The sequence below is a fragment of the Agelaius phoeniceus genome, chromosome 17 (assembly GCF_051311805.1).
Source record: "Agelaius phoeniceus isolate bAgePho1 chromosome 17, bAgePho1.hap1, whole genome shotgun sequence".
In the NCBI taxonomy this organism is placed as follows: Eukaryota; Metazoa; Chordata; class Aves; order Passeriformes; family Icteridae; genus Agelaius; species Agelaius phoeniceus.
The window spans coordinates 9,525,959-9,552,957 of record NC_135281.1 but is presented as its reverse complement, the minus strand read 5'-3'; the positions used below and the strand labels follow the sequence as shown (position 1 = coordinate 9,552,957).

The 26,999-nt window shown below is 44.5% G+C and overlaps 2 protein-coding genes and 1 non-coding gene across 11 annotated transcripts in view; all 3 read right to left on the bottom strand.

Annotated features, from left to right (window-relative positions):
• The window catches only part of DNAJC5 (DnaJ heat shock protein family (Hsp40) member C5), a 30,841-nt gene extending 15,954 nt beyond the window's left edge, over window positions 1-14,887 (bottom strand). The window contains exons 1-3 of one of the 3 annotated variants that reach the window (XM_077187497.1): window positions 14,687-14,887; window positions 5,744-5,853; window positions 144-211 (exon numbers count right to left, since the gene is read on the bottom strand). The gene's annotated coding sequence lies outside the window, so the exon portion shown is untranslated. The remainder of the gene's footprint in view (window positions 1-143; window positions 212-5,743; window positions 5,854-14,686) is intronic. The other 2 variants (XM_077187496.1, XM_077187498.1) reach the window with 2 other exon arrangements.
• Window positions 14,888-15,058: 171 nt separating this feature from the next.
• TRNAE-CUC (transfer RNA glutamic acid (anticodon CUC)) lies at window positions 15,059-15,130 on the bottom strand. The gene has a single exon. It is a non-coding gene; the product is annotated as a tRNA-Glu (tRNA).
• Window positions 15,131-17,281: 2,151 nt separating this feature from the next.
• Window positions 17,282-26,999, bottom strand: part of TPD52L2 (TPD52 like 2) — a 39,032-nt gene continuing 29,314 nt past the window's right edge. For 3 of the 7 annotated variants that reach the window (XM_054644405.2, XM_054644404.2, XM_054644407.2), the window contains 5 exons: window positions 24,804-24,905; window positions 20,903-20,929; window positions 20,487-20,528; window positions 19,217-19,265; window positions 17,282-19,003 (listed from right to left, as the gene is read on the bottom strand). In XM_054644405.2, coding sequence (XP_054500380.1) covers window positions 18,908-19,003; window positions 19,217-19,265; window positions 20,487-20,528; window positions 20,903-20,929; window positions 24,804-24,905 — 316 coding nt within the window. In that variant the 3' untranslated portion in view covers window positions 17,282-18,907. Of the gene's footprint in view, window positions 19,004-19,086; window positions 19,136-19,216; window positions 19,266-20,486; window positions 20,529-20,902; window positions 20,930-24,803; window positions 24,906-26,999 lie in introns of all 7 variants that reach the window. The other 4 variants (XM_054644409.2, XM_054644414.2, XM_077187225.1 and 1 more) reach the window with 3 other exon arrangements.

Below are 26,999 nucleotides of genomic sequence, written 5' to 3'. Positions count from 1 at the left end.
ACAAGACTGTGTTACCACAAAAATATGAGGTGTTTTTGCCTGGGCTTCCTGAAGTAGTAAGAAATTTTTGTAGGAAACTTTGTTTCCTCAGCAATATTTTGCATTTAAATGAGATACAAGAAATAAAAAAATCCAGAACTCACCTGGTGTCTATTTTGAATATTCTAAGGTAAGTGATAGCAAGCTTCACACACTGCTAAAACTGATTCTCCTAAAGACAAAACAAAAGCAAATTAGTTGTCCACCAATTCTGAAGTTGAGGATTCATTGATAAATTATCATCACATTACTGGGCAGTAAAAACACAGAAGTGTTTTATAAATATTTATACCACAAGTACCAAACAAGTCCCCACAATGTAAATATTTGTCTTTAGAATTGATAAACGGTGACAAATATTTAAAAGCACAGAATCAAGTTTGAACCAGAGCTTCAGTCTCTTCTCTCCAACTTTCATCATGAGAAAGACACACACCTACCCAGTTGCATGGAAGCTCTAATAACCATTATCTGTTTAAGGCTTTGGACTTTTTCAACTTAGGCCTTTGTGAATATATGTACTGAGAACATGAGAAGCATGTTTTTCAAGTCTTGCTAATCTGTTGTGCTGTTAGAGAGAGACTGTAAAGCAGCTTAGCCAACACAGCCCAAGCTCCAGCACTGGAGCAGAAGGCACAGCCTGCTCTGGGGAGCAGCACCAGCTCCTCCTGCCAGGACACATTTCCATCAAGAAAACCATGGTGTCATCCAGTTTGGATTCCCTCATCCTGATGCAGATGAAAACCAGTCTCATTCTGGTGTACAAGGAGGGAGAGAACCTGAGATGACCCAGCAGCACACACTTGGTCTCTCAGCAGTCAAGCTCCAGATCAGCCATCCCACAGAAATACCAGAGCAAAGGGGCAAGAACAGCCCAGGAAATGCTACATAGTGCTATGGAAAAATGCAGGGAAACTCACAGCAACAGATTAAAATGCCTTTCTGATTAAGCAGGTGCAGGACACATCTAACCCACATCACCAATCACAAAGTCATTTATGCCTTAGATGACTGAACAATTTAAACCTCGTGAGCGGAACTTCAGAGCAGCTTTTACCTGGCAAGTCATCACTTAATTGTCATACAAACCCTTTCAACAGCTCTCAGAGAACAGGCCCTGAATGCACTTGAGAAATAAACTCCTCATTGAATTAATAATTATGCCTTTCATGGGCTGGAAGGTTCCAGCATGGCAAACAGAGATGTTGGGAATACACCCAGGGAGCTGCTGGCATTGCTGCCCACAGCAGTTGCTTGGTGCCATCTGTAAGAAGCTGCTTGATCCAGCAAGTGGGTATGAATGAACCAAGCAACAACTCAATAATCAGCTTATTGTTAATGGATCTGTTTAGTTCCTTTGATAGGAACCAGCAAAGGACTTTTTCTGAATAAAGAAAGGCAGGGAGTTAAACTTTCCCACTCAGAGCCTGTGTAATACTAGGGGGTGGACTAACTCCCCAAGGAAAAATGTGCTATTTTGTGAAGCTATAGAAGCTCCCAGGTTCTGTGCCCACAGCTTTCTTTATTAAAAATAATCCACAAGAATATTATTTAAGCATGTACAGAAAGCTGCAGATTGTTAATGGTGTTGGCAACCAGAATTATGGCTCCCTGCTCAGATGAAGACCACCTCTAATTGTGCCACTCATTCTGTTTCAGCCAGCAAGCCCAGATCCAAGTATGTTGACAGTCAAACTATGTTCAATTTATGGAAATAATATGAGTAGAACAGGGGAAAAAACCAAAGTCCAAATGTAATTTGGAAGCAAATGTGCTTTGAAAAAATGAGCTACCCTGCTAAGGTCAGAACTGGGCATATAATGATGTAAATATCAGACTATGATGTGTGGATAGAGGGTTCAAATATAAGATCCTGGCCCAGGCCTCATCAAAACTCCATCAGCAGAAAAGTTAGTATTTTTTACAGCACTTATATATAATAACCAGCCATGTAGAGACTCAAAATACACAGTCAAGTGTTGTCTTAATCTGGATGCAAGCAGCAATATTTCCTTCAGTCTCACAGCTATGCCAATACCAACTTTCATTAAGAGCAGGCAGCCTGATTTACAGCTGAAAATAACCAAACAAGACAAAAATAAATTCCCAAGGAAACTGCTTCTTGTAAAAATCAAAGTACATGAGAAACCCATGCCAGGTACTTCTCATCCTCCCTTCCCCAGTGCATCCTCCCTGCCAGCACTGAGCCAGCCCAGCACCTCCCAGGGGTTCACTCCCTCAGTTTCTGTTGCAATTCCAATTTAGTGACTCAGGAATGTTTTGATCTCCCCATCCAATCTCATTATTCAGCAGGCCAGATCCACCGACCCAGAGCTCTACATAATACCCTGCTTGTAATTACTTGTAAATATCTCCCCTCCTTATTACATGATATTCACAATCCAAACAAAAGCAGAGAAGATGAAAGGACAGATGCTGGAAAAGGAATGGGAGCGTTCAAAATCCACATCAGTGCACGACACCCAGTTCAACAACACACTTGAGAAAGGAGGAAGTCTGGGGACAGGAATATATAACTGTTGAAGAATCAGAAAATACAGAAATGAGTATGAAAATTAGAAGAAAAAAAGATTAAAGAATGACAAAGATAAAAACAAGAAAAGCTACGCAAATGCAAACTGAATTCAGCAACACATCAAAACTGTGGTAAATTTTGTAACACAGAGGAAGAAATTTGCTTGGGGAGGTTGCACGCTCTCGCAACCATTTTGCTCATAGCAAAACCAGCTCTTCCAGCCTTATTTCTTCTGCAAATTTGAATCCAATTTATGTACAGTTCTATCTTCCTCATATACTGGAACCATAAATGTGCTCAGCACCCTTTTCTCCTCTACCCTAGAGACAGATACTGCCTTCTCCTTGCAGAAATCAGACACGTCCTCCACTCTACTGGACAAACAGCATATGTGTTTCTTGAGAACCCAAACCTCCTCTGAGTGATGCAGAAGAACCCTTTTTACTGAATAATTCTACTGACAGAATTGTCCTCATCCTGCTCCATATGTTGTTACCAGAAAGGGGAAATTATCTTCAGCATACATGGCTTCATAATCCATCTCCATCATGTACAGGAGCTGTATCACGGCTAGCAAGTATTTAAAGAATTAAGGCTTCAATTAAGGTCAATAAAATAAAGTAAATCAATACACAAAATAGAAACTCCAGAGTCTTTATTTTCACATCCCTTCTTGCTTACATGACTTGCAAAATGAATCATTACTGGAAAAACAATGTGAAACAGCTGAAGGGAAAGCACTCTGGCTAGCAAGTGCCTGCAGAAGACCACTACTATTTTAAAGAACTTTTCTTTGCCCTTGGCTGTCTTGAAATAAAGGTTTTTAACCTATTAATCAGAGCACTAGCATTTTCTATTCCATTTAAGCATCCAAGAGTGTGTTTTGGCATTGCTTATATTTTTATATCACAGCACAAAAGCCTTTCAGCTGAATTTTGCTATTCAGTTTGTGACCTTTTGATAAAGATCATGTGAGAGATCTCATATCCATAAAAACATTCTGTTTTAACATATAAGCCCTGATGGAAAGCTGAGTACCCAAGGAATTGATGTAAATGCATATATCTCCTGAAAAAAAAGAAACTTTAGTGTCCAAATCCATCTGCCTTGGGAACAGAGGACAGGTCTCCTGTACTGAAAGACTGTGACACTAAAAACTTCATTAAATTCTCTTGAGTTCTTTAAAAAAATAGAAAAACACATCTTTTAAGTAATTGAAATCTGGAGCAATACCATTTTTCTGCTAAATTCAAGTTTGAAATTACTAACATCCACCACTGCTGACTGCAGGAGAGGTTCCACTGAAACTTGTGACAAACTTAACTACAGCGACACAGAGTTGTTTCTCTAATGAGCTTAGCAGATTAAAATGTAACAATTTAAGTCTGATTGACCAACCTGTTATAAAGACTTGTGACCTTTTACCCTACACAAGAGTAAGATTCAAACCTACCAAAGAAGGCTTTCCATAGTAGGGGAGAAAATATGAAGTAATGGATTTGCATTTTCTATCCTCTCTCCTCAATTAAAATAATTACTCTAAAAACCTGGGGGGAATGGGGTCAGTGGATTCCCTACTTAGGATTTCATTGCTCCTATTTAATCTTTCAGTAATAATGAATTATTCTTTATGACATCACAGTAGTTTCTGTGCAGAGTGCAAGCATCACAAACTGCACATGGCAATAAAAAACCCCACATCTGCTTACTCAGTTAGTTAACAATCTCTGAAAAACCAACAGCTGTGTTTGCTTTGTTCATTATTACTTTTAATTTTTCCTCCCTATAAATAGTTTTTGGGGCACTGTGACTACTCACTGCAAGTTCACTAGAACAAATCAGCCAACCCACAACATTCCCTGCTGTGATGAGTGATGCTGATGCCACTTTTCTGAAGAAATATCTTCAACTTCTTCATAGACATAAAGCCCCACTTCTGCTAAGTGGGTTGTATAAACTACATCAATAAAAAACCCTCATATTGTTAATGACTATATCGATATAGCCTAACCTTTAAAATATAAAAGAACTCTTGGAACAGATGGGTCTACTCACATAAAAATGAGATTCACATTATTATGTCACACCTGTAGGTAAGACAACTAAAGGCTTTTAAAAGAAGTCTATTGTCTTGTGTAAGAAAAGGTTGAGAAAATCACTCAGTTGTCAAAACATGAATCTCTTGGCAGACTGTTACAAAAAGAGAATTTAAGGAGACAACGTTGATCCAAGCAGCTCCTTTTTACAGCACAGGAGGCTTTTGCCTGGTCAAAAAGAAGGAACAAAGAACAACAAAAAAGCCAAATAAGCAGTTTGAGACACAAAAGGAACAGAAAGGAACACATCTTTCAAATTACAACTTGGTTGGAGAAGGGCAAGAAAAAGATGTATCCAAAATTAACTTGGAAGGGCAGGGGAAGGTGGTTCCTCTCTGTGCTCATGGACAGCTGTAAGAGATGGAGGGGAAAAAAGTTCATTCCTATTTTCTTTTCCTACCAATTGTGAGGCAGATGAAAAGGTAAATGAGGGTTTCCCCATACACACAATTTAAATAATGTGAAAGTATGGCCTTACAAACTGCAAAACATATACAAAAATTATTTTACACCTAATTTGGTGTTAGAATCGCTTTGTCATCAAATAAACACTATAAACGCTCTTGGCAGTTTCAATCATGAGCAGCTTTTGTTAAAGACTTGGAAATGAAGACTTTATTTTAATAAGCAAAAAAAGCAAAAAGGAAAACCAGTTTATGGCAACAACTGAAGGCAATACTCGTATCTTCACCCTGATCTAAAATGATCCACCCTGGTGCTTCCCTTTTGAGAAACTTCACCTATTTTCAGATTATTAATCTCTTCTCTTTAATGGCTCTTTCCCACCAAGCACACAAATCTTCCACTTAAAAAGTTATGAATAAAAAGGCAAAATAAGTAGAATTGAGCAGCAGAACTTATAAAGATTTTATATTTTCCAGAAACAATCACGCAGAAAGCTCAGGAACAGAAAAGCCAAAAGCCTTTATGTGATTACCAGGAACCCAACATCACTGCCTCTGTCAGAGCCTTTCTATTTCACAGGATATTAGGTTTTATTCTAAAAAATAAGCTTATTTATTTAATAATACAGGCAGAAAATAAACTTCCCCTCTCCCCCATTTACTTTTACCTCTTGTATCCAATCAGGTCCTCCAGCCCAAGGTGAAGCATAATTATTCAAGCAGCACATGTATCCACTCAGTTAAGGTCCAAAGGCTTTAATTCCAGAGATTATTTCCACTGCAAAGTTAAAAAATTAAGCATATCTAAAGATCCTCACTTCTCCTAATTGCTCAACTGGATTTCCCCAGTTTTTGTGGAGGGTGGGGAAGAGACTATTTGATTATTTCACTTCCTCACTGAAACTGAGCAATTGGTGTTGTAAAAGATATTTTAGGCTTGAAAAAACAACTATAAAACCTAAATAAAAACAAAACCAATAAAACATCAGCAGGAGCAAGGGGTGCTCTGATTAGAAGTGGGGCACAGGGTGTAGGTAAAACCCCTCTGACCACTGGGAGGGGTGAGCAAAACCCAAACAAACCAATACCCCCAGAGACTATCTCCAGGAAATAGATATATATAGATATAGATATATATGTCATGGAAGACATTCTTCACTTCATGCCACAGATTTCTCCCCTCTGGGTGGTGTCAGGTGTTACAGAAAAGGCTCTAAAACCCACAATGAGTTTCATATCTGCCCCATTCAAATTACCAGCACATGGACATTCAGAAGCATGAAGGGCTTAAAACCACAGAATTCCACAATAAAATCTGAACTGACCAGCACAACTTGTATTACCCAAAACTTCTACTTGTTGTTTTGGCAGGAAAATTCAACCAAGTTCCTTTTGAAGGCTGGATGATGCCAGAGGTGATGCTTTCACTGCAAATATTTCTGTTTCTTCTCAGGTGAATTAAACCAGAGCATATGTCAAGGGGCAAACACACAGTAAATCACAGAAGAAAGCACCTTGGGGTAGAGAACACATTTATTCCCTAGTGATCCCAAATTCATCCTTATGAATACAATACTAATGTCACAATATTCTTATAATATCCCCAGAATGATACCCAGTAGAGCCCCTGCAAGTTGGAGTCAGCTCTTTCAGCTACAAATACCCAAACAAATCACAGGGCTGTATTAAAACCAGCTTTAATTCAAACTGGCATTCTCTCACAGAAGACAAACTCTTTGGTATTTTCTAACCATACAGTGTGGTTTCACCAACAAAAAGATTTATTTTATACTACTCCCCCACAAACCATAATGATATTTATTTCCCCTGTTCTCTCACTCTGCATACATTTAATCTGCAGACTGCCTGATGAAGGATGTCCTCAGTTCCACCACTCAGTCTAGCAACAGTATTTCATGGCTGCTTAAAAAGAAAAAAAAAAGCCAGTCCATAATTTAGAAATAATAGGGCAACAAAGCATGTATCTGTCCTACTGATTTTCCCACTAACTCACTGGTGATTTAATAAGCAAAGACACAGCTTGAATTTCAGACCACAGACTTAGGTTGAAATCCTGACACGTCAGGAAAAACCACGTTCAGACTTTATTTGCAATTGAGTTTTCTAACACTGTAATTGGGCAAGAATTAGAACACATGTACATTTTATACACTAGGTTTTCAGACAGGGGTCATATTTCAGAGGGCTTAGAACCAAAAGGCCACTTTTGGTTATACTGGGGCATAATTTAATCACTTAATCAAAGGCCATTCCCAAGGCCTTTCAGTTTCAGCACAAAGTATGGAATGATCACATTTAGTCTTTTTTCCACCTAAATAACTGGTAATAAAGTCAGAAACCCCTATGCATAGTTTTTGACTGATGTTTTTATTCCTCCCTCTGATTTTCACCAACACTGGAGCATGACAGATGTCTCTTTACTCTGCCTGTACCCCTGATGTGATGCCATCAGTACAATGTTAAACCAGGGTCATTCCTACATGTATTCCCCAAACCAAGGGTATGTCCCTCCTGGAGATCCTTAACAGGAACAAAATTAGTTGTAAAATAGCACCTTTCCTCATTTAGGATTATTTAAAAATAATATTTCATACATCTACACATTTAAACAGCCTCAAAACAGCAAGAGGAGTGAAAGTCATCACAGATCTTTTTTAACAGCAAGAAGGACTCCCTGGCCTTTATATGGAAAACATCAAAAAACCAAGACACAGGAAGAAATGTGGTTTTTAGATAAGCTGCAGGAAGCCAGGGTAAGGAGTTGTGCATTACAGGACAAGCACAGGAGATGCTGGGTTTTCATCATCCAGGATGTTGCACACAACGTATATTCCATGCCAGGCCCAAGAACAAAGTCATGTTGGCTGCTGGCCCTGTTATCCAAAGCACTCAGGGAAACAGTAAGGTAGGCTTGGGAAATTACCCTGTGCACCTTCCAAACACCTTCTGATTAATTCTGGCTGCCTGGTTTCCCAAATCAATCGTGAAGAGCCAATGCTGTGCCAATTTAAAAGTGCAACAAGAATGAAGCGAGCTAGTATGGAAATCAGGAACTTTGAAGGAAAAGAAGAAGTGAGACTTCATTGAGGAAAATAAATATTTTCACCAGTTACTGTCTAGATAAAAATACTTCTATGGAACATGCAATTATTTTGCTCTGTGATAAAAATGGTGTACTCCAAGCAAGAATGTTATTTCCCAGCATTACCATGAGAGCCTTCAGAAGGACTGACTGACCAGTGATTTGTCAAACCAAACACCAAAATGATAAAATAAGATTTCTAAAGAAAAGACAGGCTTCAGACCCTATTTTTCCTTCACTACTCAGAGCAGAAGAACTCCAAGACACACCTCAGAATTGTACACGTGGAGAAAGCAGGGACCCTGTGCAACAGAGCTTGTTAGGAATCACATGGAAAATATTCCTCAAGTTCTCAAAGAACAACAATTCAGAATGGACCTGGAACTTAAATCTATTCACTGCCCTGAACAGTAACTGAATCTGGCTTTTAAATTCAATTTAAAACAGGAATATTTCTGGTTATAGCTTCCCAGAAACAGGTCACCTCAGATTTCAGTGGATTTCATGGTCCCTTCCCTCCTCCTCAAGAACAGCAGGTGAGGAGATGCCAGGAGTGCTGGGGGGAGTGGAGGATCCAGGACCTCCAACCAAGGTCCCACCAACCACTCCAAACCTCTTCCCCTCTTTGGGGACCTCTTTGTCAGATCACAGCTGTCACCAGTCTGACCTGGAACTGCTTTGGGATAACTCCAGTCCCTGTGGATTTTGAAAGACCAGATCTTTAAAAAACCAAACCCACCACTGCTTCAGTTCCCTGTCCAGATGATTTCACAGGGATCCCATATGACCTTTGTGAAAGCACATGAACACTTATTAATTTTATTCCCCTTCCACCTGCTTTTATCACAATGTCACATGTCTCCCAAAGGCAGACTGCAGTCCAGGCTCTGAATCTTACACATCCCATTTTGTCTGCTCATTCCCTTCCTGTACTTCTAACTATCAGAAGCAAGAGCATCAGCTTCCATGATGACCTTTGAACTCCAGAGAAGAAAAATTAAGACATTACTTAAAAGATTTTTAACAATAGATTCTTAATTGCTTACCCTCAGGAAACTCCAGAAGCAACTTGAAATTACAAATATCTCATTTGGTGGGGCCTTGCCTTGGTGGAAGGAATTTCCTGCACCTGGCACATTGAAGATTATGGGAGATATTACCACTAGAAACTGCCCACAACATCTGGAGTTTGGATCCCAAATTCCCCTCCTCTCTACAAGCAGCTTTAAACCTAATCATGTAAATGTCCATTTAGGGACATTCCAGTAAATGTCCCTAAATCCTGAAGACATGAGAAGTAGATATGTAAAGAAAATTCTCTGACAACTGACCCAGGCAAAGGCCTACATAAATAAAACTGCACAGCAACAGAAAAACCTGCTAAGATATAAAATAAGTAATGGCAGATGGAATGGAAAAGAATATTTTCATTTGAAGTACAGCCAAAAAATTAAAGACATAAAAGGGGAAATGCAAAGAGAAGACCTCTGTGAGTTTCTGCTTTTTGGAACTGCATAATAGGTCACTGTAATGACATCAGAGAATTCTGGGCTTCTCCTGTCCCCACTGCAAAACATGAGCAATCTGTACATTCACTTTTTCTACAGATTGTTCCTTAAAATCACAAAGGTTCCGAATTCCTGACACCGAACACAACTTTAGTAAGACCCAGATGAAACCAAGGGAGGACTGTGAAGTTCCCTGTGACCAAAGCAGAAGCAGGATGGTGTAAGTGCTCACAAATATAAATAAATATTCTCAGAGGGAAGAGGAAGCCCCAATGGCAGGAGGGGAAAATGTGGGGTGCAGGTGGAGATCCCTGGTTTGTGCTTTTCTGTCCCTGGTATTAGATACTGCCTGTCACTGCAACCAGATCCACTGAACTGTTTACTTGCATCATCCACTGGTCAGAAGCCATCACCACAAAATACCAGTTAATGAATGCAGACTTATGTCACAAAACAGAAAAAAAGGTTCCTTAGTGATGCTTTGGTAACAGGTAACCAAATGCTGCTGGGTTTTTTGTTTCTTCAACCATTTGCCCAACAAAGTTTAGATGATGGCATTGATGTATATTAAAAAAACAAAAAAAAACCAACAAAAAAACCAAATAAAGAGCCCCAATCCTTCATTGAGAAACTCTATTCTCATTTACAAAAGCTTTGGGCAGATTATGAAAGAAGAGATGGCAGCTGCTAATTTAACTCGGGCCTAGAGGACTCATTCTGTTTGCACCCCTGTGCACCACAAAGCTTCAATTTTCTCCTTTCAATACTTGCACAAGAAGATGAGAAACTTGCACCCAGAGGAAAAAGGCAGTTAGATTTTACTGAATTTGGCCCTACAACACACTGGCACTGAAAACATTTCACTATTAATGAAAGAGGCAGAAAAAGGCTTTAAAAAGGCACATTTCAGTGCAATGCAGATACAATGTAAGAGGAATTAGAAGGAGTTGCCAGGACATGAGAAATTTTAACATATGATAAAACAATCTTATTATTTAAGCAATCTTGATGCACCTTCTGGAACACAGGTCTTTCTATCAGTTTGCAAGGCCTGAAATAGGAAGCAAAGTGCCTCTGAAGGTAAAACATGCACTTTCCAACCACTGTGCTTTGTATGTTTTTATTAAGACAATATTTCAACCTAGTCTCTGAGGAAATCCTAAGATATCACAACATTCAAACTCCTTTCTTTCAAGACTAAAAGCAGCCACTGGTTAACCAACCAACATCACCACAGAGCACCAGTACTGCTTAATTCAAACTACTTCAATTATCAGAGCACCTGGGAACCAACTTCTTCAGGTGAAAAGAATCAGTGCAATCCTTCACATTGGTCCTGGGCATTGGTGATGTTCCTCATCCCTCCCTCTGGGTTCTGCCATGACCCAGCTGTCCCAAGGCCCAGGTGGGCACACCTGAGACAGGGGACAGGCCCACTGCAGGACTCTGTGCCATCTGCTGAGAAGGTGGGGGGCACCTCACAGAACCCCAGTGACTGCCAAGCTGCACATTCCTGCTCCTGGAAAACATCCTTCTCCTCAGGCCAGTGGAGAGCAACAGAAGATCCTCATCTTCCCAGGCAGAGGCAAAGCCAAACAAAGAGGACTTGCACAGCTCGAGAGCAAACTGTGAGGGAAATCAATGTAGTAAAACTACCTTAAATGAATCCCTGTTTGTGCTTTGACAGGAGAGCAGTGAAGTTGCCAGCAGATGCCAGTTTGCATGCTCTGGGGAGGTACTGGAGTGCTCAGTCTGGGCATAAGCTCTGCAGAAAAGTTCTGGCAACCCCTTTCCAGACATACTGAAAAATATTTTGATCTGGTTATTAACATTAACAATACTTACAAAAAGATTACAAACTGGAAAGCTGATAAAAGAGGGAAATATGGCAAGTATCAGAGGCAGTTACAGCACTGTTGTTCTAAGTCAAGTTATTCAGTGGATAGACAGGATTGGCTGAAGGCCCTTCCAGCCTTCAGTTGTGCCTGCTTTCCCAGGCAGGATATTCTGGCAATGGAGTTCATAAATTCAAAGGTAGAGTCAGAACAGCAGCTTTTATATTTAACCTAAACCATGATTTCTTAAGTAATCCAGTTAGGTTCCCATTCATACTCCTTATCACACTGTTCAACACAAACAAAAATCCTTCTTGAAGCTCACCATGAGAGGAACTACACTGAATAACAGCATCAGTGCTGACAACCACCACCTGCCAAACACAGAACCTGTGAGGGCAGGGATCTCAACATCAACTCTTGTGCTGTTGGGCTCATGGAATCCCAGACTGCTTTGGTTTGGAAGGGACCTTGCAGATGATTTAGTTCCACTCCCCTGCCATGGGCCAGGACACCTTCCACAAGACCAGGCTGCTCCAATCCAGTCTGGCCTTGAGCACTCCAGGGATGGAGCAGCCACAGCCTCTCTGGGCAACCTGTGCCAGGGCCCCACCATCCTCACAGGGAAGAATTCCTCCCAATATCCAGTGTAACCCTGTCCTCTGTCAGTGAAGCCATTCCCCCTCCTTGTCCTGTCACTCCAGGGGCTGGAGTCACTTTGGTACTGGAAGGGGCTCTAAGGTTTCCCTGGAGCCTTCTCTTCTCCAGGCTGTAGAACCCCAACTCCTTTAGTCTCTCCCCATAGCAGAGCTGCTCCAGCCCTGGGAGCATCTTCATGCCCTCCTCTGGACTCTCTCCAGCATGAAAGCTCTTAAGCCACACTCTGGTACTGCTCCATGTTTTCCAAAGTATGAGGATCCAAAGTCCCTCGCTGACTCCATGGATGCCTTCACACGGTGTGAGAAGCTTGTCCATACCCCAGCTGCATCCCAAGCCCTGTTCTCATCATCTGCTGCACAACAAGCCTCTGGCAGGCTCCAATCATCCTGGGCAACTTCCCTGCTGCAGCCAGGTCAGTGATGGTGCCACCTCAGCCACAAACCACATCAGCTGCCTCCAACCCACTGCAAACTGGGACAGGGTACCAACAGAGCAGGAGGTGGGTCCCTGGGCACTGGGAAAGACTGAAACTGTGTTTATACTTCCTGGGAATAATCAACACGAACTATGATCTACACCAGGAGCCAAAACATGCTACAAAACGTTACTTTTTTCAGGCACTCACTAATAAAAGATGGTTAAATATAGCACAAAGCCACTCTGGGAAGGAGGGGAATCTTCCACTTGAGTCTCCAGCCTACAATTTATCAATGCAACACATCCAAAAATTAGGAGGAACATGACCATGTTGCAGCATCTCCCCTTTCATTTAAATGCTGCGGACAATCCTTAAGACAAGATAAATGAGGGAGGGAGAGAAGTATTTATTTATGCTTACAAAAAGCTGTTTGGATGAAAATCCCATCTCCAAAGCCTGAGTTCTCCATAAAGCAGATTCTGCACTGCCAGCAACATGATGAATTTCTCCAAAGCCCTTAGAGCATGGCGAGAAAACCACAGGAAGCTGCTCAATAAAAATAAACTTCTTTTCATCTCACACTCTATATATTAATGTCAATTTCTCTTCCACTCCAGCTTCTGTTTCCCTTCTTGTCTCCCTCCCAGCACATAGCATACTTGATTTATTACAGCTAATTCATTAAAGCAAATTAATTTGGCATCTATTTCTCAGGATCCCTTAGTCAGATTAGGATTCTACCATATTCTACCAAAAGCAAACAAAAATGCAAACACTGATCCTAGGCAACCTGAAACCAACAGATGCCTGAGAAGCTGAAAACGCCTCTAATGAAACTGCAGTCAAAAGAATAAATTCCACTTCAAGGAGGCTGCTACAATTCAAGAATTTAAATAGGTCCAATCCTGACGCATTTCCAAAGGAAATCCTTGCAGCTCTGCATACTTTGGAGAGCTTAATTTACCCAGAGAAATGGGTGAACCACCACTGCTCAGCCACTGGGTGACTGCGGCCTGCAAGTTTCTGCTTCAAAAGCAGCAAACCAGCACAGTATTTAAGCACACACAGAGCATTTCCCTTTCCTGATGATAAGCTGGCACGAAGCAAACATCACCAAGGAGAATTAGATTATTTCACACCGGTCTGAGATGATGTACCAAATTTATGCCTTTTTTTTTTTAAGCCTTACAGCAGCGCAGACAGCTCAACAGCAATGTCTCACAGTGCACAAAAATTAACACCCCAATGAAAACAAACCTAGAAAAGATAAAACCCTTTGTATTTCCCTCTTATGTCAGACAGGATGGCCTTCACCTTGCTCCCCAGGGAGCACCGGCTCCATCAGTGCCCACACTCCACTAATAAACTCAAGGCTTTGTGTCACCGGTGTGGAACAGGCAGGTATTGATACAGCACAAAAGCAGCAGCGAGGCGCTATCAGGGAATCCGCTGTCTCCGTTCGGTCCACTCGCATTCCGTACCTCCAAAATTACCTGACTGGAATTCTTAATTTGAGAGCCAGAAGACACTGCACGAATAAACAGAAATATGCTGCCTTTGCAAGTTTCACGTTATAAAGGCTGGATTTGCTTCCCGCCGCCGGTACGTCATTCATTAAGCACCTCATCAGCGGAGCAGCTACTAATTATTTCGATAAAAATTAAGCAGGATAATGTAAGGAAAGGGAAAGGAAAATCACCCCGGCTTCTGGAGCGAGCCGGAGTGATTCACGGCTCCCACACACAGAGATGACTTTCATTTAGAATTCACCTTCCCAGGCCTTTTGTTCGGGGTTCTTCCCCCCTGCTCCGAGGAGCGGAGGGGGCGCGGGCCCCGCACGGGCACCGGGGACCGGGGCGGGGGCTCCCGGGGCGGGGGGGCTCCCGGGGCGGGGATGCTCGGCGGGCGATGCCCCCGGGCAGGGGGATGCCGGCGGGTAGGGAGATGCCGGCGGCCAGGGAGATCCCGGCGGGCACATCCCACCTTCCCCCGGTCCTCCCGTCTCGCCTCGCCGCGCCCCCCCCCACCCACCACCGCCACCAGCTCCATCTTGGCCTCCGCCCGCGGCCCGGCCCCGCCGCGCTCACCTGCGGCCCGCGGGCGGGCGGGCGGGGGCCGCACAGCCCCGGGCAGGCGGGGGCGGCCCCGCGGGGCGGGGGCGGCTCCTCGGGGGCCTCGCGCGGGGCCCGGTCGCGGCGGCGCGCGCGCTCCGTCCTCAGCGCCGGTGCCGCCGCCGCCGCCGCCAGACACCGACCGGGACCCGGCCACGGGAGGGGGCGGCGCTGGCGCACTGCGCATGCGCGCCCCCGGCACGCAGCGCCGCCGCCGCCGAGCGCGCGCGCGCGCGCGCGGGCACGCGGCCGCAGCGCCGGGAGCGCGCGTCGGGGATCCCGATGGGAACGGAGGGGGCGGAGACGGGAGGGGGAAAAGCGGGAAGAGAGCGCGGCAAAAAACGGAACTTCCCTGACCGGGAATCGAACCCGGGCCGCGGCGGTGAGAGCGCCGAATCCTAACCACTAGACCACCAGGGAGCGATACTAGTGGGTTCTCATTCGTGGTATTTCACGCTCTGCCTGCGCGACCAGGCAGAGACACTGATACTGTGAGACCGGGGACTGCGGTACAGGGGGCGGGGGCTGCATCCATCACAGCAGCCGGTGACTGTGGCACAAGAACCGGGATCTGCACTGGGGTTGGCGGCTGCGGCACAGGGATCAGTGAGGCCGGGGGCTGCAGCTCCCCACAGGAGCTGGTGACCGTGGCACAGGGCGCGCTGGGTCCGGGGCTGTGACACGGGGATCGGCGGGGCTGGGGATAGAGGTACGGGGCTGCAGGGACAGTGGAGGAGCCGGAGGTACGGGATGCAGCAACACACAGAACACGGCCAGGACATCGCCGTGTGCCGCAGGCTGAGGGTTCACTGCCCTTAGGGCACTGTCACTCAGCCCATGCCCGCACGCCGACCCGCAGTGTGCCTGGGCAGCACCTTCCGAGCATCCCATCCTGCCATCCCCACCCACCCAGCCCCACACCGGCCTTGGGCTCCTCAGGAGCTCAGTGCAGAGCCCGTTCCCTTTAATGAAAACGAGTGCTTACAATAAAGGCAAATGAGGGTTTTAAGCTCATGAGTCTGTTTTTCCTAGTTGCTCAAGTTTCCTGGCTGTTTCCTGGGAAACACGGCTATTTCCCAGTGTTAGGTAAAAACACAATTTCCACCCATCCAGTGCATCCTGGAGCAGGTGTGGCTGGGGTGGTGACCTCAGGAACACTGGTTCCAGTTATCCCTCCCACCACTCCTGCTGCTGTGTGTCTTCTCTGTGAGGCTCTAATGGCCTTTCCCGTCTGCTGCCTCTGACTCACGTTTTAAAGAAATGAATGATGATGGATCCTATTTGCCAACAGAGTCATCACCATGAATCACACACCCACACCACCTCCTTGCTTCAGCTCCATCTCCAGCCCAGCTCCTGCAGCTTTCCCTGTCCAAAACACCAGCCACTTGCAGGGCTCCCCAGCACTGACCTTGGATCTTGCACAGAGTCTGCACCCAAGAAGAGATGCTGAGCCCACCCCAGCACCCATGGGGGTGCAGCAAGTGGGCCCAGGCTGGCAGCTTGGCTCTGGACACTGCCTGCTCGGCCAGGATGAGCACAGGCTGCTGGAGTGGTTGTGCAACCCCTCTCAGACCATAAATCTCAAATTCCTTAAGAAAGACTTGCTGTGGTTTTGGCTGAGGGTTGGGACATGGTGCCAGCAGGAAAAAGTGGCTCCTTCCTGCTTTTTGCAGTTACTTACTTTTTGATTCTGCTGTTTATCTGCTTTGTGGGATGGAGCCATCTGCCCTCACCTCAGCCTGGGTGTTCCCAGCAGCATCTCTCCTCCAGGATCAGGTCTCACACCAACCTGTCTGTCCTTAGCCCCACTTGGAGAGATGTAGTTTTACCTAATGAAGTGATGTAGGAAAAATACCCCCAACCTTCAAAACAAACACCCAAACACCACAAATCCAAAACCAAACCCTCATCACCAAGGAGATGTCCCAAACCTAGCTGGGCATCCTTCCTCTGAAAACAGCACACTGAGGATCTCTGCTGGCCTCTCCACAACCTATTTGCCTGCTCTGCACTGCCCTTTTAAGCTTGGAGACAGCAGCTCCCAGCTCCAGCCATCCATCCACAACTCCCCCATGCTGTGCTGTTTGACTGCCAGAGCTTCCATGGAGGTGACTGATTCCACAGTATCCACTGATACCACAGTGTCAGGCCATGCCAGCACCCCAGCTGCAGCTTTTCCACATTAGAAATTTCTCCAGCCTCAGCTCCCACTGCCAAGGTTACTGCTGGGATTGCAGTTCCATGCTCCCAGCTCAGGAAAAGGGCATGAGGAAGTTTGGAATTCACCTGCAGCACCAGCCATGAAGTTTGCAGCTCCCCAGCCCAGAGGAAACAGTTTGGGAACAGTGTCCAGTATCTTGAAAACATCAGACTGTAAATATTATTTAACACATTCCTTCATGAGAGAGCATCCAAAGAGCCAGCAGATAAGCCAGAGGGATATGATGGAATATTTCACTTGCTTCTTGCCTCAGGCTGCTGCAGCAGTTGGTATTTATCTCATGAGTTCATAACAACCACTCGAGAGGATTTCAGTGCTGTTAGAACAAGACAAAGACATTCACCCCATTTTCTCCCAAAGGAATTCTTTATTGACACGTTTCTTCAGTCTTTATCTTAAAGAGAAACAGTTCCATACCCAAGCTCCTGCAGTCCCCATTTCACTGGCCCTGTTCCTCACAGTTCCAGTCAAGCGAGGAGTGCCCGTGAACGACACTCTAACTCCACCTATGGCCTAGTACATCTGCCCACTAACATCTCATCCACATCCCCAGGTCTGCAGAGGGAGGGGAGCAGGGGTGGGGGAAATGGAGATTTATCAAATCAGTGTCAAAACTTGCTTCTCTAAAGGGTCAGAGGCAGTTCAGTCCCTCCAGGGTGATTAACCACTAAAACTACCCAGATATGTACATAAGTTTAAAGACCTGAGTAAGTCCCACTTCGCCTCTAAGGCACAGAATTGCTCACTCTAGGTATTTCTACGTGGAGGCACCTTGCCTAGAATAAGATCAGGCCTCTAGGAGAAAACTTGGAATTTGTCAGCTCCTGAGCAATGAAGTTGGACATCAAAAGAGCAAAACATCCAGCCCCTGGAGGGACTGGGTGAGCTCCACGACTCTCTGCCAGTTTTGTAAACTAAAATTTGAGCTGGGGCTTTCAGCTGAGAAACCCATCCAGTCACAGCCAGATGTACCAGCTGGAGGAGCCCTCAGAGAGCAGAGCAGAGTCCCTCCAATGGTATCCATATTCCAGCCTTCAGAAATTCCTCCTCCAAGAATGAAGGGATAAGCTGAGAAGGGAGAAGCAAGTTTCATACACTCGGGAAACAGAGTGCACCACTGAATTTAACACAAGAACTGGCTTTATAAACATGCTGCTATGACTGCATGATGCAAAACTCCAGTGCTCAACAACCAGCTTTAGAACCCTTGCAGTCTCCTCTACAGAAAATAAATCATAAACAAGTAAAGCATAAGTGATGTAAGGCTTGCAGTTCAGCTTCAGAGTCCAAGGGAGCTTTGCCCTAATATGCGAAAGCTTTTTTTTTTGTTTGTTTTTACGCTTTATTTCTTTAAAGTTCATTGCATTTAAAAATAAAGATTCTTAGTTTTGTTAAAGCTAGAGCATTAGTGTAACAACGAGGCAGCTGCTAAGTGAAGTTTACCTTTTAGGGGCCCAGAAAAAACCCCAACTGTTTACCCCATCTACCCAACAGCTCCAGTGAGAGCCAGAGAAAACAGTAACAGGAGAAGCCTGGGAGCTCCCAGAGTAGCCCACACAGAGAACAGAGCCAGAAGCTGAAGCTAAGGTGCCCATGCACTTGGCTTCTCCAGTTACTGCCCTCCTCATGCTGCTCAGGGCCATGTATCTGCTCCAAGCCATGTCAGACAAAGGAAAACTGTTTTCATCCACAGCAGTGGCATTTCTGAGCTACTTTAAGGAAACTCCAGCTTACACGCTCTCCCAAAAGGACAGCAGTGATACATTTAATCTACAAACTTTAGTGTAAAATATTATTTGTGTACAAAACTTTGCATTCTCTTTATTTGACTTGGATCCAGCAGCAGTGTCTATGAATGAAGGATGGATCTCTCCAGACTGGCTCTCAGCCCCTTCTTGGATTCGCATGTTGTTGCTGTGGTGAAGGTTTGGGAGGGAGGGGGCTCTTCCAGTTGTGCAAAGCCACATCCAGGCCTAGAAGGGAGCGTTGTCTTGTGGAGGCTTGTCCCCAGCTCCAGAGGGGGAGTGGAGGCCGTCAGTGCTGTTTTCCCTGCTGCCCACCACTCGGGACTGGAAGGAGAGAAGAGAGTGAGGACACCAAGAAAGCAGCACTGGGAATACCAAGTCAATTCCCCCTTGTCGAGGTCACCTACTGTAGCCAAGACTTCACATATCTGAGAGGCCATTTGCCCGAATACTAGTCTACAAGAAAAACATTGCAGAAATTAAAGTTTCTGCACAAGGCTTCACTCTCTGTGTTTACAAGACAAAGCAGACTGTTACCTTTATGGTCCCAACTCTATCTTCAAAGGACTTGAAGGTTGCAGAATTCCTTGAAGAAAGAAGAGGGGAGAAAAAAAACAACAAATCAAGACAAGTTAGCTCTTAACCATATCAAATGGCACGGTGTGACTGGGCTCTGTGGCTATTCCCCTGCAGTGACACCATCACCCAGAGCACTCCCAGCTCCTCACAGCCTTTGCCACAAATCTCTCAGGCACATTAGGCATGAACACCACATCCAAACTCTGAAGGAAAACATTTATACCACATGCAGTCCACTTAATTGCTCAAGCTAAAGTGTTGAGGCAAACAAGTCCTAGTTTACTGGGGAATCAAGGCCCATTTAAGTAGAGAAGAAATCAGCTCTTAGCTTTAAAAAACTTCCAACTAAAAACATTTTGTTTTAAATAGTGGAAAGGGAAAGGTTTAAAACAAAGGCTTCATTTTCCTGTATCACATCCCATGGAGAGGAAGGGGAGGGCCACATACCTGCACCTATCAGCAGTTTTATTTCTACAGGGGTGATCATTTGCATCAGGAAATGCTCACAAAAATCACAGCTTAATAAATTAATCAGAGCATTTCATATTTCTAGCAAAGAAAACCAGGTCAGCTGTTTGACAACCCAACAAGCTGCTTGGCTGGCGAAGGATTTCAGGGAGTGCTCTGTGCTGAGCATCCAGACCAGGCAATTACTCATCGAGCTGCTCCCCCGGGCCAGGCTGCAGGAGCGCTGGGAGATGACTCGCCTCATCTCAGTTATTTTTGTTCCAAGGCATTGCTGGAGATTTGCAGCCATAGAACAACCTCTGCTGATCTGGAAAGAGGATGAACAGAGAGAGTTCTGTGGGCTTGTCCAGCCCTGGCAATTATTTCTCCTGCAAGGAAATCACCAGCTAAGGCACAATGAGGGAAGGCTGAGAGGGTTCCTGTTAAGATTCACCTCAGTGTCAGCAATGGCTGTGCCATACATTGTGGCAGAACTGTAATTCTGCCCTTCAGGGACCTCTGAAAGCTGCAAGCTTCAACCAGACTTTGGTACAGGTGCAACGCTGCACTTAGTCCAAGAAAAGACAGGTGCTAATGACCTCAAGAGATATTAAAAAACCCTTTAAATAGTCAAACTGCAGGCTGTGCTTAATCCATGCTCAGAGAGGGGCCTGCTCGAGGAAGGAGCTGGTTGTCCAAGTCAGAACAAACCCCCCAGCAGTGATGGAGGCAGCTGTTCCCCCCAGCCCCACTCAGGAGACACAGGCATGTGCTACATTACCTCATGGCTGGCATACTTATCGAGTGGCGGATGGAGTAGCCGCTGCTCGGAAGCGTTTGGGACAAGGAGGAAAAAGTTAACAACAATTTGACACCGTGCAAAAGCAGCCTAACCCCGGCTCTGAAGCACTCACTGTCCACACACAGATTGCTGTGGACAGCCCAAGTGGTAGGAGCCAGCCCTCTCTCCCCTTATTTAACAGCTGCAGCCCCAAGTTTAGTTTCCCAGACACAGGACAGCCAGTATTTAACTGCAACTGAGATACAAAAGTCAATTCCAGGGCATTGGTTTGCGGTAGATTTCTCAATCTGTGTCAAAAGTTTAGGCAAGGCTTAAATAACCAGCTTCCCCTTTAAGGTCTGCAAGGGCCTGGCACAGAAACAAATGCTCTTTTAGAGCCTTGAAGAGTATCTTACCTAAGGGAATGTGAGATGGAGTGAGCCCTGGGAGAGGCCACAGGCAGCACAGAGAAAAAGGAAGGAATGGTCAGAAACTTGCACAGAACTAAACACCAAACACAGGGGCACGGTCACAGAATCATGGGACAGCAAAGTCAACTACCCAGGAGGAAGCCTCTCAAAATAAATCACAAGAGCAAGCAAAAAAAAATGCTTTTCATTAACTCGCGACAAGCTGTTTCTCAAAGAGCAGTAACAGCACCTACATCAACTTAGAACCCAGCTGGGGAGGGGAAGGAGTTGATGTGCAACAGAAAACCAAAACATTTTTGCAACATCTATTGCTTTCACATATTTTTTTAAGCATTTTTTCTAAACTGAAGGTTTTACCAAGCCCCAGCTATATTGGTAGAGACACCTCCTTCCCCCATTTCCCCCTGTGATCCCTCATACAAAGACAGCATTGCTCAGACTTCTGGTGAGGACTTGAGTAAGGGCAACCTGCAATGGATACCTGCACTTTATCTTGCCAAGCCTGCAAATCTCAAAGCTACAGTTCAGAGAACAAATGCACTGCAGGTTATCAAAGAGAAGATTAAAGGTATCATGTTTACCCTGTAACTTGGTTGCCCATTTTTAGGATGGGACTTTGCAATGCAGTAGCATCTCAGCAGTCTGAAACAACAGGCTGAGGTTTCCTACTTCTATTAGGAAGATTACCAGGATGCTCTAAAGGAGCTTCTCCTGCCAGGGCAGTGTTTTATTCCACTAAATATAATTCTTCTGCAGTAGGAAGCAGTCATGGCAAGCTGGATGTGAAGTACTTGGCAATGAGTACAAGGGCTTTTCCTGACAGCCAGAGTGAAGATGTTGGGCTCTGTGGTTTCATTTCCCCATATATCCAAGTCAGCTCTTTTTGGCAGGGCAGATGCCTTGAAATGCTGCCTTTGCATGTGAAATAAATTAACTTTCTACTTACTCTTGCTTAAAGGAGAACAACACAGACAACACATCCATGCACCATGCTGCTCCACACGGAATACCACAAGCACTGGTTCCTTGTTCAGTATCTTGGCCTGGGCCTAGCAGTAACCCTTTTCCTCCTTCCATAAGGATTTAAAGTTTACATAAATTCCAGAATCTGCAGGCACCTTGGGTTCAGGCTAACATTTCATAATGAATTTGTTCGTAGCATTATGTACAGCAGCAAATTTCATCAGACACCACGAAGTGCACAGGTGGACACAAACCCACAAAGCAACAAAAAGGAAACACTTCCAATTTTGCAGTTTACTGGCATCAGTAAAATGCAGGAACAGAATGTCTAAAAGCCAATTTACTTTTTAACTGTAGGTGGAGATAACAGAGACATCTGAACAGGCCAAGATTTGAAAAAATCCCACCCACTAAATACATTTCCTCTCCTCAGAGCAATCAGTAGAGCATTAATGCAGTGAGCACACAGTTACAGCATTAACTTCCCAAGGTTACAATCCACACATCAAAATTATTTTGACCAGAACACAGCATGTCTAAAGATTTAACATGTTCCTTGTATTTAAAAACAATTTGACCCAAGCATTTTTAATGGAATTAGGCCCACACCCTTGGTGTATTGGAGGCTCTGTCCCATTCATCAGACCTTCCTTGCATTTATCAGCCAGTGAAGGCTGACTAAACAAGGAAATCCCCTCTGTTATCTCAACACTTCCAGTGCTGGAAAATAAACTCGCTTTGCAAGTGAATTTGTAGTGTAAGAAGGAAAAAACCAGAGTACAGTAATGGAGGTCAGTGCAGGCTACAAGGCCTGTAAGAGAGATTCTCTGGGAACAGAGGTCATCCCACTGGTTCAGAGCAGTGATCACAGCAATACAACAGACTTCACTCCTTGTCAGCTCTGATCACATAGCAGAACACCAGAGTTCACCTGGCAAGGGTGAAAAGTGGGACAGCTCCTGCAAAACCTTATGCTCAGAGTTAAACCTTCTTCAGTATCAGAAACAGGAAGGCTTGGATGCAGCACAGGAGATAGAAGTCTGTTTATATATGCAGAGAAAAACTAAAAGTCTTAAAAAAAAAATCATTACTGTGTTCCCCCGCAGGGCCACATATACAAATCCTGCTGAAATAATTTTGGCAGGGATTCCCAAATGATAAAACAGAAGCTGCCTGTATTTCATAACACCTCACCCAAGGTATTAGCTATAAAAAGGAATGCAGATGTTGAAGCTGAGGAAAACCATTGCTGCAAAGGCCTGGCATGTGCCTGGGCCACCTGATTACGTGGCCAGCTGTGACAGTGACTGTGCCAGGCCAGCTCTGCCATCAGGAGAGCATCCCAGTATCCCCTCCCTCCATCACCTGCTCCTGGGATGGCACAAGCATTCAGCAGCTGCATGACCTGCATTCTCCCAGCTCAAAAACAACAGGCAGGACCAAACCTGTCCAAACAGCTTCTGCCTGTGGCAACCCCAGTTCAGGAGTTCCCCATGTGGTCCCAAAAAAAGCACAGTTCCCATTCCTTTGCTGCAATAGCCCAGCCAGACTGCAGAAACCAGGCCCCAAGTTCATTTATCAGTTTGGCAAAATGTGTTCCCACCACATCTCGTGCCAGTATCTGTAATCTGCTGTGATTACATGAAAGTCTCTTTTTCCATCAGACTAGGGAGTTTCCAGGAAAGAAAAGTTACAACTTGAATGCTGGAAAGGGTAGGAAGCCAGCTAGTTCTCTGCCAAATTCAGAGATATGAGCTTCTGAAAACACCAAAAAACACCCTCCAGGAACACAGTAACTAACTGACTGAGGACAGAACCAGAATAAATCAGTACTATGTGATCAGAGGCCAACAAGTTCTTACCACTCAGATACTCCCAGCCACAGTGGAATAGGAAATTCCCTACAAAGAATGACAGCTACCCATTCAATCCAAGGTCTGAGACAGCACATTAAATACAAGCCCCAAAAATCCTTCCTTAGTAACCTAGACAGGCTGTACACCCAGAATTAGCTCTCAAATCCAAGAAAAACATGGTCAAGGGATTCTGCATGAAAAATGTGGATGTTACCATCAGTGGGGAAGAAATCTTTAGCTTAAAGTTCTGTAGAAATCTTTAGCTTAAATCTTTAATCTTTAGCTTTAAGTTTACCCGAGGAGCCGGTAAATCACCAATTCTAACCATGGGCTTTGTACAGCTGAGAATCTCACAGGGCAAGAACCTCAGCCAGGAGAGCCTGTCCCTCTTGCCAGTTTGGAGAGGTTGAAATTTGCAATTATTTCAGTGGCCATCTACTTAAGGAATGGAGATAACCCCAACCAAAGAAAAAAAATTTTAATGTGGTCATAATCTTCTGAATCAATTGATGTTTTCCAACCAACATGACCTAACTGTGCCTGGAAGACATGCTGCCCTTCTCCATGGAATGTCAACACCCAGGGCTTGAAACCACATGGAATGCAGCAAACAGACATTTCCCTTTTTGTTTTTAATCATAACAGAGCACAGGGGGGATGACCCCTCTCTAATCCAAAGCAGTTACACTGAGAAAACACACCTCCATAATCCAGTAAGAAATAGAAAAAGGAAATTTTAATTCTAATTTCTTACATACGATATAAAAGCTGCAGTGAATCCACATGATGGTAAAAGGGGAAAAGCTGCTAAAAACATTTGGTCAGCTCTCCTAAACCAAACCAAACTTAAATGCCTTAGAACAGGCTTATCCCCTCAGTAAGTCTTCAATAAGAGTTCAATCTGTCCTAAGCTACAATGCACAGGGCCACACAGAAGGTGGCAGTCCATCAACAGCAGTGTGCTGCCAGCTAAGCAGAAAAACGGAAGAAAGCCTGGTTATTGTCTAAAGTCCCATTCCTGTTTGAAACCAAGATCAAAGCCCTGGAGTGCAAAGCAGAAATCTTACCTCATGTCACCAAGCTTCCTGCTGATAACAGAACCTACATTGGAAAGGGCTGCTGAAGTCTTCTGTCCTGCCTGGGAAAGGGTTTCCTGGGTCTTCTTATAACTATATGGAAAAAAAAATCATAAATTGAACTAATGAGTTGGATCCAAAAGTGTCCCCCCCCCATTTTGAAAAAGGACCCCATATTAAAGGAAAGAAGCTGGGTTAGTGAGCTGCACTGACTTCACTGAAAGAGCCACTTCCAGATTTGCATATACTCAAATACTTGAAGTTTTACAAAAGCAGCAAGTGTAGGATTAACCTTTCATTAACCTTTTCTCACCTTCTACTTTTGACCATATATTCTTAAATCTAACAAATATTTGCTAAAAAACAAAGCAAATCCAATCTTCCACAAAGAAGCTCTAACACCTCAGCACTGCAGCCTAATTGCTCTGCAATCATGTTTTCATATGGAGAAAATAAATCTAGGAACCCATTCCAAACTATCCTTTCAGCCTTGAGGAAGCCATAGCACTTGATGTGGAGTTATGTTTTGGAGGAAAGAGGCAAGAAGCAAGATCATCATCCCCATATAGAAAAGAAATGCAGGAATCAGCATTAGCTCTACAGCAGCAGTTTAGAAAATAAATTAGTAGAGAAGTTTCCTATCAGTTACCATTAACCACAATAGGTAAAAAGTCTGACAGTTTTTATTTGTCAGCTGATTATTTGAGTTTATACCTGAGCTGGAGACACATGAGAACCTTTGTTTCCTCCAGATGAGACTAATCTCAGGAACAAAGATTCTTTGTGTCACTTTCATTAATTCATTCTCTCTAAACTATTCTACAGTTGATGATTAACATCTAGATTTATGTCATTCTTCAGACTACAAAGAAAAGACTCAGGCTGGAAAACAAGTTCAATGTTTTAAACTTTTCTTATTCCAAGTATTTCAGCTTGAGATTATTTTTTTGCCTGGTGAGGACATTTAGGAGAAGGGTTTTATAAACAGCCTAATGCTGTCTCATGCCTGAGCTGCCCTGGCTACAAACACCACGGTGACAGATGACTTACTCACATCTCCTTCTCTCCAGGCAGAAATGCATGGGCAGCACCACAGCACCAGAACTGGATTTGAGCAATTCCAATTACAACATGTTGGGTTTTGTTTTTTTTTTTTTAATACCACAGCCAAGTATGTCTGAATCACGAATACACACGAGATTTAGGCAGAACAGGGCAAAACTGCATCAGCTTTTCCTTCCTTCTTCCTGCTTCTCAAGAGAGAATTCCTGTAACTCCTATAATTCCTGTAATTCCATTTTTCAGACCAATTCTTCTTGAAGTCAAGAGCTCCAGAAGAACCTGAGCATACCCCAACACCAAGGCCTCAACACTGCCTCTGCACAGCACAATTTTCTGCACCTCAGCACAATTCAGGAGTGAACTGATCAGCACCAAGGCTGCTTGATCTCATACAAGGATTGCCTTCCTACTGCAACCATGGTGTTTGAGGAGGATCTCAAGCCCTGCCTTCAGCAGCCAGGCTCCTCCCTGGCTCAGCCCTGTCATGGGGTTTGATTTACAGCTGCCTAACAAGCATTGAAGACCTCGTGCTCACCAAAGTATGCAGTGCTGACTCCAGGTCTGCTTGGCTCTCAGAGCTCAGCACTGAGAAATGGTTTACAGCCTCAAAAGACACCATCATGCCATTCATACTGCAAAATTCCAGGTGTTATGCCCAGCTTCAGCAGGCCAGAGATTTTCCAATCGTGTTTTCCTCACCTGACAGCAGGATTTTTAATATAACCAAAGAACAAGCACTTGGGTGCTGCTCCTTCTGCCTGAGTGTGCTCCTTCCTCCAGCACAACTGCTTGTGCTGGCACAGCAATCTAGATCAAGGCAACGATCTGGATTAAATATAAACTTGGAAGCACAAAAAAGCAGCAGCTGGATCAGGTGGCCAGCCCAGTCCTGCACCCACAGCTCCCACAGACACGTACACACCTCACTGCTGCCAGGCAGAGCCAGGGAAGCACAGGGAGATGAGCAGCTCTGTAACCCAGAACTGCCACCACACACATGTGCAGCTGCAGCTGTGACAGCAAGGGATCAGCTTATACAAGGCTTTAATGCAACTCAACTACACCCAGCCCTGACCTAGACGTTGCAATTCTTCTCCTGCAAGTGCCACAGTCTGGTTTTCCATG